At 56.5% G+C, this 12,757-nt stretch overlaps 1 protein-coding gene across 3 annotated transcripts in view; it reads left to right on the plus strand.

Moving 5' to 3' along the window:
- SZT2 (SZT2 subunit of KICSTOR complex) overlaps positions 1-12,757 on the plus strand; it is a 62,582-nt gene that overhangs the window by 44,056 nt on the left and 5,769 nt on the right. For all 3 annotated transcript variants that reach the window (XM_044238017.1, XM_044238015.1, XM_044238016.1), the window contains exons 41-65: positions 724-823; positions 1,261-1,390; positions 3,146-3,298; positions 3,380-3,482; positions 3,572-3,677; positions 3,764-3,875; positions 4,519-4,637; positions 4,743-4,907; positions 5,159-5,243; positions 5,391-5,555; positions 5,635-5,802; positions 6,172-6,317; positions 6,708-6,874; positions 6,997-7,094; positions 7,187-7,319; positions 7,431-7,561; positions 7,662-7,762; positions 7,832-8,008; positions 8,210-8,477; positions 8,573-8,652; positions 8,741-8,866; positions 8,967-9,166; positions 11,124-11,214; positions 11,598-11,678; positions 11,761-11,835. In XM_044238017.1, coding sequence (XP_044093952.1) covers positions 724-823; positions 1,261-1,390; positions 3,146-3,298; positions 3,380-3,482; positions 3,572-3,677; positions 3,764-3,875; positions 4,519-4,637; positions 4,743-4,907; positions 5,159-5,243; positions 5,391-5,555; positions 5,635-5,802; positions 6,172-6,317; positions 6,708-6,874; positions 6,997-7,094; positions 7,187-7,319; positions 7,431-7,561; positions 7,662-7,762; positions 7,832-8,008; positions 8,210-8,477; positions 8,573-8,652; positions 8,741-8,866; positions 8,967-9,166; positions 11,124-11,214; positions 11,598-11,678; positions 11,761-11,835 — 3,280 coding nt within the window. The remainder of the gene's footprint in view (positions 1-723; positions 824-1,260; positions 1,391-3,145; positions 3,299-3,379; positions 3,483-3,571; positions 3,678-3,763; positions 3,876-4,518; positions 4,638-4,742; positions 4,908-5,158; positions 5,244-5,390; positions 5,556-5,634; positions 5,803-6,171; positions 6,318-6,707; positions 6,875-6,996; positions 7,095-7,186; positions 7,320-7,430; positions 7,562-7,661; positions 7,763-7,831; positions 8,009-8,209; positions 8,478-8,572; positions 8,653-8,740; positions 8,867-8,966; positions 9,167-11,123; positions 11,215-11,597; positions 11,679-11,760; positions 11,836-12,757) is intronic.

Genomic DNA, 12,757 nt, shown 5'->3' on the forward strand with positions numbered 1-12,757 from the left:
GCATGCACTGTGCCGCTTTTCCCCGGTCCCACAACACTCCTCTCCAGGGTCATCCCAAAGTAAGACATGGGACTGAGGGTTTGGGTCAGGGTCTGACTGTGTTCTGGGGCTGGAGGGTCCTGACCACTTCCCACAGCCTGTAGCAAAGCAGGTCACTCTCTGCTTTCCTAGTGGAGTTCAAAGCTGGTAGGATTTGGGGCTCCTAGCCTCATATTGAGAGCTTCTCCGGTTCAGAGCAGCTTCAGAAGTTGATGTGGGACTAACAGGTGATATTTAACAAGCACTTAGTACATGGCAGACACTGTTCTGAATGTTCCGCCTAGACCAGCTCCTTTTGTGACGGGGGGAAGAAACTCAAGCGCAGTTAAGTTAAATACTTGCCCAAGGTCACGGGAAAGGGCAGAGCCAGGACTCACAGCAAGGCCCCTGGTTAAAGATGGCTCCCGTCACAGGGTGGGCTGGGTTTGAGAAGGGAAGACCACCATTCTGCTCAAGGTCTGAGAATGGAGAAGAAGGAAGCTTACATGTCCTGCCCATGTGGAAGCTGGTAAAGCAAGCCTAGAGCTTGTGCTTCTGTAACTGCTATGGAGAATTCTGCTTTTCCCAGTTCCCGCCATGTTTGCTTCCCTTGGTCCAGTCCTATTCCCTTCTCATGGCTTCTCTTGGCCCCAGCTGCCAAACCCCTCTCCCACCAACCGTGTCTATTCCATCCCTCCCCACCAGGAGCCTGATTCGGGAGGATGGAGGGCCAGGCGCCGAGTGTCGCCACCTGCAGCAGCTCCTGGTGAGGCGAGTTGGGGAGATCTGCAGGGAGGTCAACCAGGTAAGGGACAGCGGGGAGCAGGGCTTTCCAAGCACGGGACACTGCTCAGATGAGGAAGGAATTTCCAAGAACTTGACCTTCAGAAGCTGTTGATCTATCACGGGCATTTTCTTTGACACTTGGTGTTTTCTTTGACACTCATTTTCTTTGACACTCGGCTCTGACTCCTCTGACTCTTACTCCTTGGGCCCTACAAACTGGGGAATGCTCCCCCACCCACTCCCAGTAACGTGGGAGTGTTCCTAACCTGGGGTTCAGATCCCTGAGCCCGGGGACTGTAGGACGCATCTCCGACCCCCCCATGATTACTGATGCTCTCTTGATCGCTGACCTCCTATGATAACCACCATCTTCTCTGGCCTTTGATCACCCCTGACCACTGCCACCAATTCTTTGAGAAATATTTCAGTTCCCTGATACCCGGCTCCTTCTCCCAGCGGCTGCTTCTGCAGGACCTCCATGACAGTCACGTGTGTAACTCTCTTCTGGTGGCCGAGAGCGAAGAAGATCTGTGGCGCAGCGAGACCCCCTTCCACTCCCGTCAGCGGGCACCACTGCCCAGTGATGGTGAGACCCCACCCAGGAGCCTCCCTCCCGGGCTCCTGCTGCCCTTCCTGTGTCCGTGCTTGGGTGAGAAGACCAGGGCAGAGTCGCCATGACTTGGTCACCGGTGCCAGGAGAGCAGGGAGGATAGGACAGGAAAGGGTCACTGTGTTTAGCCATTGAGAGTTCCCGTGTGTCGTTAGTGAAAGTGTTGGCAGAGAAGTGGGATTAGGAGCCAGAAGAGACAGAAGTGAGAGGATCTTACACAGGTGGAGCAGAGGAGAACCACTTGTTTATGTAGTGTGGCAAGCACACAAGGAAGGAATTTGACAACAAGGCAGACTCGAGCACATCTGTGTTCCACAGGGAAGGAGCCAAGAGGCAAGGAAGGGTTAAAGAACACAGGAGAAAAGGGACCATGGAAGGGGCACCGGCTGTGACCTGTTTTCCTAAGGCCGTGCCTCTGCTCACCCCACCTTCCTTTCCAAAATGACCATCTTTCCCCTTTGGGTAATAGGGCTGAGGAACGGTGTGGAGGTGGGGAGTGGGCGAGTAGGCCAGGTCACAGGTGGGAGAAGATCAGAGGGGAGGAGCCTAAGGCCTGGTAGGAGGATCTGCCTTCCTATCGGCTGTCCCTCCTGATAGGCAGGCACAGGACCCCTCTGGGCTTCCTGAGATTTCTGGTCGTGATGAGGAAGCCCAATACTCTACTCAAGATGTTAATGGAAGTCTTGACACGTCTGCTCTCTTCTTTGACTCCTGATGACCCCTCAGCCCAGCTCAGAGGGGAAAGCCAAATGATGTCATTCCTTTGCAGTTCTCCCGTCTGGTTGAAAAGGAAAATCAGAGCACTTCTTGTTTTTAATAGTCTCAGCAAGTCTGTAGGTGAACGTTCCTACCAATCCCGGATGTCACGTCTCAGCACATCCCGAGACATGCTCTGTATCAAAGCACCATTCCCCTAATTAGCAGACTTCCCAGGGTCTGATGGAGTCTTCTGCACATTGAGCACGAGATAGGACAGCCACACACCTTTGTTGCCAGTGCCTCTAGCAGTGTGTAATGGAAGGCCAGGCAGAGCCTGGAGACAGCCCTTCCTCATTATAGTCTCTCCACGTGATTTTGCTGGAGCCTTCATCAACCAGCATTCCGTTCCAGACAACCTCCTGTGTGCTCTGTACACGGCTCACATCTGGCAGCAGCTTCTCTGGGAAACCAGATGGCTGCCTCTGCAGTGTCAGGGGGCTCCTCTTCAACCTGGAAAGCTGGAAGGGGTCAGACAAGGTTCTGGACTGTGCCCCTGGGCTCTTGCATTCTGCCCTCCTGCCCTGTGAGTCCTTTTTGGTCAGCTGTTCTACAGAGCACAGCGTTTGCCCTGACTCTGCAAGTGTGTATCAGCTCTCCTATCCTACCCTCCTATCCTATCTGACGGGGTTCTCATTGCCCCTCCATGTGAGTACACAGATGGGGTGTGTGTTATATATCATATTAGTATACAGCCGGAGTGTCTTCAGAAAATTCTTCAGAATTTTCTCATGCTCTGCCTTACCTGACACTTCTAGCTCCTTCTCCACAACTGCCTGAGAGCCTTTGTGCTGTGACCTGGGTTCTGAAGAGTATGGTCCTGCCTTGTTACCTGAAATGACTGTCTTTCTCCTGCAGGGTGATAGGGCCAAGGAGTCCTGGGAAGTAAGGACAAGTAGGCCAGTTCATAAGTGAGAAGTAGCAAAGGCAGAGGGCCATGTCCTGCCTCTCATCCACTGTCTCCCTTCTCCCCAGATTACGCTGCTGATGAGAGCTGTGCACCCCGAGGGTACCTAGCTGCCACAATGCAGTTTGTCCCTGGCCATTTCTCCTGTGACGTTGTGTGGGGAACCGTGATTCGAGTCCATTCACGCCTGAAAATGGGGCCCAGCATGGGGGTCTCTCGGGGTGTGTGATGGGCATGAGAGGCAAGTGGAGGGGGAGGGAATCTGGAGAAGGGGCTGTCCTGAGCCACTATTACTCCCACAGCCATCCAGGCCCTGCGCTCCGTGCTCAATGCCTTCTCTGTGGTGAACCGGAAGAATATGTTTGTCTATCAGGAACGAGCAACAAAGGCTGTGTACTACCTGCGGTACGTGGGCCTTGGGAATAGGGGGTAGAGCAGGGATCAAAGATGGTGGCCAAAGAGCTATGTCCAAAGTCTGTGCCACTCTCTCCCAGGCTCCTGGAGACGTCCTGCAGCGACCGGCCATGGGAAGGCGATGCGCTGCCCCCCTCCCTAGCTCTGTCCCGAAGCCAGGAGCCCATCTACTCTGAGGAGGCCTCGGCACGTATCACCCCCACCCCGAGGCCCCTGTGCTCCCCTCATACTTTGCCCATTGGAGCCAGGCACTTACCCAAGTTTCCCTGTAGGGGCCTCGGTCTCCCCTGGACGTGGCTTCTAGCCGCAGTTCTGATGCTGCTCGTCCTGTGGGCCAAGTGGACAGGCATATCCAGCTTCTGGTACATGGTGTAGGACAGGCAGGTAAGCACTGGTCGGAGGGGGCTGGGGAGTGACCAGAGGAGGTTCCAGAATCCTCCTAAGACTTCTCTTGGCACCTTTCTACTGTAGCTCATGCTGTGCTCTGGGTTTCCCTCAAGCAGGAGCTGGGTGGGACAGACAGACAGATGTTTAGAGGATAGGCCCTCTAGCTGATTGAAATGCAGCTTGGGGAAGGGGAGCCGTGAAAGCTGACACAGGATGTCTAGCCTGGGTGACTGGGTGGTTGGTGGCTCCACTGGCCGGAGATCAAGGATGAGTTTGGGTTGAAGGTCATAGGTTTGGTTTGGGAGATGGTGAGCGTGATGTATCCATCAGGCAACTGGATGTTGCTGTTCATGTTTACGGTTGCTTTAACATGTACGGGGTCTTGGGCTAAGGCTGTTACGTACGAGGTAGATGTTATTATTACTTTCATCTTAGAGATGAGGACACTGAGGCTTTGAGAGTTGACACTTAACCTGTCCATAGTCAAACAGTGAACTAGAACTTGGGCAGAACTAGAACCTAGTGCTGGCTGCCTCCAGTGTGTGGGGGAATGTTCGAGTCTAGGGGTCAAGGGCCAGGCTGGGGGTAGTCACTGGATCCTCTACCAGGGTCTCCACTTTCCTGCCATGGCTGTGTCAAGGTCCTGAGATTACCGACGAGCTAGTACGGGTGCTGCGTCGGCGACTGGACGAGGCCACACTGGATGTCATCACAGTCATGCTTGTTCGGAACTGCAAGCTGACACCCGCTGATGTGGAGGTCAGCTCCCTCCCAGCCTCCGACGGCCCTCCAGGGCTTGGGTGTAGGGACCATCTGCTCTCTGCTCTCTCTGCGCGGCTCTGACGCCCCTTCCCCTCTCTGCAGTTCATCCAGCCACCTGGCAGCCTCCCCTCTGAGGTGCTGCACCTGGCCCTCCCTGCCTCCTGCAGGCCCTGGCTTCCTGCCCTGGCCTGGTACCTGCGGCAGAACCTGCTCATCTTCCTGCACTCACCCAAGTACACGGACAGCAACAGCCGCAACCACTTCCAGGTGAGGGTGGGTCCCTCTCCATACTCCCCCGGACTGTGGAACTGTTCCCTGCAGGCACTGCAGGTGACATTGGCCTGTGGACATGTATATACCGCTGCCTCCCCCACCCCCTTCACCTTTATTTTCTGCCCTTGTCTTCCTGCGCTCCCAGCCGTGTCCGTCCGCCATTCCCCACTGTGGACACCATCCCCTGATGCTTTCTGTCTGTCCGCCCGCTTGGGCTTAGTTCTCTGTGGTACTTCCTTCCTCAGCATCCACTGCCACCACAGGGCGGCCTCCCCGACTTGGACATCTACTTGTATAACAAGCCTGGTGGACAGGGCACCGGCGGCAAAGGTACGCTTCAGGGCGCGGCCCCATGCCCCTGCTGAGCGTGCGAGAGGGTCTTCCTGCCTCGAGGCTGGGGGGGGGGCTCGCCCAGCCTGGCCACTCAGGGCAATCTGGAGGTCTCGGACCCGAGCCTTTCTCTGGATTTCTACCCAGGGGTCGCCTGCATCACTCTAGCCTTCGTGGATGAAGCAGGAAGCCCCATCTCACTGGCCTCTTGGCCCCCCTCCTCTCCGGGGCCCCTAGACCCACTGCAAGAGGAGGAATTTGAGCAACTGACCAAGGTCACTCGCTGCCCGACTGTGCCGGATGGTTCTTCAGGTGGGTCAGCAGAGGGGGTGCTGAGTTAATGCTCTGGGAACCAGAGGCCCCCTCATGTCATCCCCATTCTTTCCCTCAGCTCAGAATGGGGCCCCACGGCTTCGACTGGATGTGTGGGAGAAGGGGAATATCAGCATCGTGCAGCTGGAGGAGAAGCTTCGGGGAGCGGCCCGCCAGGCCCTGGCTGACGCCGTCATGGAGTTGCGGCTACTGCCAGCCTCCCTGTGTACTGAGGACGTGTCTCCAGGTACGCAGGCTCCACAGAATGTGCCAGGCCCAGGCAAGACCAGGTCTCTGGTGAGCTTGCAAAGGTGGGGCTCCGGGAAGGCATCGCAGAGGCTCCCTCCAAAGTACACATTCAATACACAGTTGTCCTGTATCTTCTCTGTGTCAGCAAGGTGACATGCCAGCAGAAGGGTCCACACCCAGTTGGTCCCCCATTTCGAGAGGGATACTGCACCAGGAACTCCCTTCACACAAACACGTAGCTCTCAGATGCGTACGCCACCATTGCCTGACAGGTGGAATAAGGGGCAAGTCACTGTCCTACCTATTGCGGGGCTGGGCTGTCTGAAATAGACACAGTGACAGGAGTCTGTAATATCTGATGTCACAGGAAATCTCCGGAGTGGGTCGTTGGAAACCAAGAGCCCTGCAGGCCGAGCTAGCACCTTTCCCCCTGGCCCTGGCCCTGGCCCTGGCCCTGGCGAGCCCGTGACACCACCCAGCAAAGCTGGCCGGCGTAGCTTCTGGGATATGCTGGTAATGAGAGGAAGGGAAGAGGTGATGCAGTTGGCTTCCGCCTTCTTGCCTGTCTCCTGGCTCCCCTACTCCCCCCATAGACCTTGCCCCAGACAGCCTGTCACATAAAGCAACTCTGTCCCTTTAGGGTATGCAGCAGGGCAGGGTCTCTCTGACATAGAGACCCTCAGCTGAGAAAGTGCCTTCACTTCCCTTTTCTCATGGAGTGCCCACAGGAGAAGTCAGGCTTGCACCAGTGAGGGTGCCAGGGCTCGGGAAAGCGGAGTGCTCCCTGAGGCTGGGCCTGCCCCGGGCCTCCAAACCCCGCAGGCTCTCATTACTGGTTCATGATGCCCCCATCCTCCACACCTCTTCCCAGCAGCACTTCCTCATTCACTGCCTTGCCCCCAGAGTAAAACAGAATGTGGGGACTTGGGTTCCCCCAAAACAACCGATGACATTGTCCTGGATCGGCCAGAAGACACCCGGGGCCGGAGGCGTCACAAAACCGAAAGTGTTCGGACTCCAGGTGGCACTGAGCGGGCACCAGGCTCAGATTCTGGAGCCCAGAGACAAAGGTGTGTGTGTGTTATGGTGTTGCATCATTGTGTGGGGGGTGAACTCACAGGTAGGTGTTGGGTTTGTGTAAGCACACACATGTCACATGTGGAGGTGAGGCTCATTCCCGATGTGTCCTCAGACGCAGGACCACACAGCTAGAAGAGGGTGAGGTAGGGACCCTGCAGCCTGTGTTTGCTCGTGTGACTCAGCGCTGGATGGAGTTTATGGTTCAGATCGGTGAGACCCCCAGCCCCTTCTCACCTGTGCTCAACCCCATGGCCTAGTCCCCAACCTACAGCTCCACCGTGACCTCTCTCCCCCGGTTCCAGGTTGTGCCTCAGTGTCCAGGAGCTCCACCCACATGGTGTCCCGATTCCTTCTTCCATCTGTCCTCTCTGAGTTCACGACTCTGGTCACCTCCATGGCCGGAGATACCAGCGTCCGTATCTTTGAGCAGCATTTGTGAGTTTGGGTTTGCTGGAGGCTAAGCTCGGCTAGGCCTGGGAGGTGATAGCCAGGGAATGGGGCTGTGTATGGATGGTCTGCTTTCTGTCCCTCCCTTCCTCCCTCCAGGGGTTCAGAGCCAGAGATCTTCAGTCCTTGCTCCCATGGACAGCTGTGCCCAACGCCGCGTCCAGCGACGGAACGGCACCTGCTACTTCTGGGAAGGAACTTCTTGCAGTGGAGGAGACCAACCCAGCAGGGTGAGGGCATGGCCCAGAGGGAGTGAGTTCAGAGTTCTGGGGAGCAGGGTGGGCTCACGGGGATCTACATCTGGACTTCAACTGAGCATTCCTCCCATAGCTGCCAAAGCTGTGCAGCGCTTTGAGCCAGGAGGCGACGGGAGCTGTGGGCGAAGCGCTCCCCGGCAGAGGTTCTTGCTGCTGGAGGTCGTGGACAAGAAGGTAGATGGGGGGCCAGGGGCTGGGTGGGAGAAGGAGTTGATGTCACTGACCCTGACCTCTGACTTCCAGCTACAGCTGCTGACCTACAACTGGGCTCCAGACCTGGGAGCGGCCTTGGGCCGGGCACTGGTTCGCCTCGTGCAGTGGCAGAACTCACGTGCCCACCTCATCTTCTGCCTCCTCAGCCAGAAGCTGGGGCTTTTCCATCATTGTGGCCAGTTGGACTTCCCAGTGCGGGACGAAAAGGTGCCTGTTCCTTGGGCTCCTTCCTCTAGTTCTGATTCCTAAGGGATTAGTTGAAGAAGTGCCAGCCAGGAAGCAGGGGAGAGGGACAGACTGAGGGCAGAGATAGTAGGGAGGGAACATCTGAGAGAGGAGGCCATTGGGTGGGAGAGAGGGTCTGAAGGCAAAGGCCATGAACCCATCGTGACACTCGATCTCTCTCAGGAGCCAAACCCGTTCCTCCTGCCAACCATGGAAGCAGAGACCCTCATCCGGAGTGCAAGCCCCCCACTGAGCCGCGAACAGGGCCGGCTGAGTGCCTCCTCTCGGGGTGGGGGCTCCCTTCCCCTCGACACATTCCCCTTTGATGAGGCCCTGAGGGATATCACAGCTGCCCGCCCCAGCTCCTCTCTCGGCCCTGTGCCCAGACCCCCTGATCCCGTCACCTACCATGGACAACAGTTCTTAGAGATCAAGATGGCGGAGCGCAAAGGTGAGGGCCCTGGGCCGGGCGGAGGCAGTCTGTGGAATGTGGGAGGAGAGGAGTGACAGCTCCTGGGGGCCATTACTAATGCCTGCACCCACCAGAGCTGGAGCGCCAGATGAAGATGGAGAACCTGTTTGTGACATGGCAGCAGCGTTCTGCCCCAGCCAGCATGCCCATCAGTGTGAGTGGCTTGAGCCTGTGTCCTCCCTGAGCATCCTGGGACCCTGTCCCTGGCCACCATTCCAGTGCTCACCACCTCGTCTCCCCAGGCTGCAGAGCTAGAGACCCTGAAGCAGTCGTCCCGCCTGGTACATTACTGTGCAACGGCCCTGCTCTTCGACCCAGCTGCCTGGCTGCATGGGCCCCCCGATACCTCTGGGCCCCCCGAGGGCCAGGTGAGGCTCCAGACTCCTGGGTCTCTCCCACGGGACCTCCTTCCACCCCCATGGTGCGGTTGACCGCAGCTAGAGCCTACCTTAATCTCCACTCCCCCAGCGGCGCCATCGCCCCGAGTCTGGGGCTGGGAGCCGGGAGGCCCCCACCAGCTGCGAGTCCTCAGATGCGCCCCCGCCAGGGGCCCGGGAGGAGCCGTGGCTGAAGGAGCTGAGCCTGGCCTTCCTGCAGCAGTACGTGCAGTATCTACAGAGCATGGGCTTCGTGCTGGTCCCGCTACGGCCCCCTTCCCCAGCCCGCAGGTGAGCACCCTCCCCACCCTCACCCTCCCCCCCTCTGCTGCTGTGGACATGGCCCCACACACCCTTGCTGTCTTCGCCCCGGCTCCCTCTAAGCCCTGTGGGCCTTGTTGCACGTCCCTCCCCCCGGGCCAAGCATACCCACAAGGGTCAGGGTTGCCTTCCCACGGGCCCCAGGCATGGCCTGTAAACCTCCCAGCCACCCAGGTGTGCACATGGCTATGCACACGTATGGCTTACACACTGATGGGCTGTGTACCTCCATGCCCTGCATCTGGGCCTTAAGGATTCCTGGCCTGGTCACCACAGGGGCCTCTCCGGGTATCTCATGTGGTTCATGGCCCAGGAAGCCCTGTCCTTGCTGAGTCAGGGACCCCTGTGCCAGGCCCACCTGCGTCATTGTCCTCCAGCCCGTTCTGGGACAGTCGTGACAGGTCTCAGTGTTGGGAAGCAGGCAGCTCATCTCTTGCCACCTTGCAGCTCCCCGGAGCACAGTGATGCAGCCACGGCCACTCTTCCTGTGCTGTGTCAAATCTCAGATTCCTGTTTCTGTGGCCCCTGCTTTATGCTTTGCTCAACATCTGAGCCTCCAGAGTCTGTGCTCCAGCCCCTTCCCAGTGGCTATGGGAACCTCCCTCTTTGTGTTGCACACACTTTTGAGTACGAGTTGTACTTCCTTAGTTGGGACACCACCTGGCCCAGAGAGCCAATTCCAACTCCTGAGCGTTTCTGAAACTAGCTCTCCTGCTCCCAGACCTCCCACCCTCTCCCGGGCATTAGGAGGAGAGGACAGGCCTGCTCCTTTGGGACCCCACCCCTCTCATTTCTGGGCATCAGGGCCTGAGAAGGAACTCTACCTGCTTCCCAGTGGGTCCCCCTAAAGGAGCGTCTCTGAGAGACTTCAGTTTCCATACTTTCCATTCAGTTTGAAGCTCTTCCCAAAAGTCTGGGTTCCTTTTTAAAACAAAAGACAGTAGGGGCACCTAGGTGGCTCAGTCACTTGGGTGTCCAGCTCTTGATCTCAGCTCAGGTTTTGATCATCAGATCATTCATGAGTTCAAGCCCCACACTCGGTATGGAGCCTACTTTAAAAAAAATGAATTTTTTTTTTTAAGATTTTATTTGTTTATTTGACAGAGAGAGATCACAAGTAGGCAGAGAGGCAGGCAGAGAGAGAGAGAGAGAGGAGGAAGCAGGCTCCCTGTTGAGCAGAGAGCCCGATGCGGGACTCGATCCCAGGACCCCGAGATCATGACCTGAGCCGAAGGCAGAGGCTTAACCCACTGAGCCACCCAGGCACCCTCAAAAAATAAATTTTTTTAAAAAGACACTGGGATGAAAAATACGTTTCCAGAGCCAAATTTACAGTCAGGCCTTCCTCTCTCACCAATCTTGCCAATCACTGTCAAAGTCTTGTTCCAATTTCCTGGAGCATCAAATGAGACATTTCTTTTCTCCAGAGGCTTTCACACACCCCACCTCACCGTCCAACCCAATTGCCAGCAAGCGCTCTGGTGGTTTATAACTCCTGATGTAATGAGTGCATCCTACTGGCCCTTGCTGTTTTCCTGGTTCACAGTACCTTTCCTGCTTCTCTTCTCCCCTTACCATTGAGTTGAGTAGGCCTATGGGACCCTAAAACAGTCCCAGCAGCTTCTTGTGCCCTAACCTGTCCCCTCTCTCACCAGTGGAAAGGGGCCTGCTCTCCACCCCACCATGGAGCACTCCTCTGGCTTCCCCTTAGAGCAGCAGCTGCCATGGAGCCCTGCTGCCCCACGGTGTACACCTGGACTCCAGTCCCAGCCGCTTCCCCAACACGGTACCCTAAGCAGGTCCTTTCCCTCTCCAGTCCCGTTTCAGCTCCTGCAGGTCGCTTGCCCGTGAAAGTGATTGTGGGGCTGCTGGCCAGACCACTTCCCCCACTGGCCTGCCTCATCCTCTTTCCCCCTCTTTTCTGCAGCACCAGCCGGCTACGGGCCATGGCCATCCTTGGAACGGAAGGTCGAGGCTCCTTCTCCTGCCCTAAAACCAAGACTGATGGGAGCCCCAAGGTAGTGCATCGTCTTGTACCTTCCCCGGCAGTATAATCAGTGGTGCCCCGGCCCCAGGTGTCACTTAGCCGAATCACTGACCCACATCCTTATCTCGGGAACAAAATGAGAGGCACAAAGAAGGCACAGGCTCTCACGTGACATGTGTGGTGACTGAAGGAGCTGAACTAAAGTCTAGAGGGCTTCAGGTCCCTGACCTCACTCAATCTTGACTCATTCTCAGCAGTCCTGGGAGCTGGCCCTGTCCTGAGGCAGACAGACAGGAACATAAATAACCATCAAATGCCAGGGGTACATTGGTACCCAAAGGACTCCCCTGCTGGTTCGAGGCTGGTGAATGCCCAACCCTTGCCCCTGAACCCTAGTGTTTCTCCTTTCTTTAGAGCACCGGCTCTCCAGTCACCACCTACCACCTGCAGCGTGCACTGCCCGGGGGCATCATCCTCATGGAGCTGGCTTTTCAGGTGAGCAGGAGGAACAGTGAGTGGGGAGAGCTGGTCCCACCTATCTCTTATCCTTCTGATCTCATCTTCACCTTCTCTCCAGGGCTGTTACTTCTGTGTCAAACAGTTTGCCCTAGAATGTTCCCGGATCCCCATGGGGCAAGCTGTCAACTCTCAGGTATGTGGTGGGGCCGGAGAAATACAAGGTCTCAGGCATAGTGCATCCCCAGTGCGCTGTGGCCAGTGGGGTGAGTCTGGATGGGTTAGTCTGGGTTAGTTAGGATTAGTTAGTTAGTCTGCATTAGTTAGTTAGTCTAGGTTAGTTAGTTAGTCTGGGTTAGTTAGTTAGTTAGGATGGTTTAGTCTGGGCCAGTGGGGATCTAGTGCTGTGGAGTGGCCAAGTTATGGCCATTCCGACATCATGACTGGGTCATCCACCCCTCAGCCTCGCTCTGTCAATATGGCCAGACCATATTCCTCCGCAGCGCTGGAGGCAGAAGGCAGTCCAGCACAGTGGCTGCTCTGGTCCTGTAGTCACTGTGGGACTGACAGGAGCCCAGTACCATGGTCAGTTCATAACCATAGATGACCAGTGAGGACCTTTGAACATAGTGGGTAATCTGACACATGGGGACATCAGTGCTGCGGGGCAGTCCTGGCCTGATCTAGAGCTGGAGATAGCCAGGCTTTGTCAGGATCGCCACTAACACTTAGAATGAGGACCAGAGTTCCCAGCCACACAGCGTACCCCTGGCATTTGGTGGTTATTTATGTTCCTGTCTGTCTGCCTCAGGGCAGGGCCAGCTCCCAGAACTGCTAAGAATGAGTCAGGATTGAGTGATGTCAGGGACCTGAAGCCCTCTAGACTTGAGTTAGTTCGGCTCCTTCAGTCACCAGGCATGTCGGGTGAGAGCTTGTGCCTTTTTTGTGTCTCTCATTTTGTTCCCGAGATAAGGATCTGACTGGGCCTAGTCTGCCTGACTCCTCATACCTGGATAGCTCGCATCTAGCCCTTGGATGGTTGCCTTTGACTTGAGTGTGGACACCTAGAAAGCCCTCAAGGGATAAGGTGACCCAGAAAAGCATGGTGACCTTATGTT

Source organism: Neovison vison, chromosome 2, assembly GCF_020171115.1.
Source record: "Neovison vison isolate M4711 chromosome 2, ASM_NN_V1, whole genome shotgun sequence".
In the NCBI taxonomy this organism is placed as follows: domain Eukaryota; kingdom Metazoa; phylum Chordata; class Mammalia; order Carnivora; family Mustelidae; genus Neogale; species Neogale vison.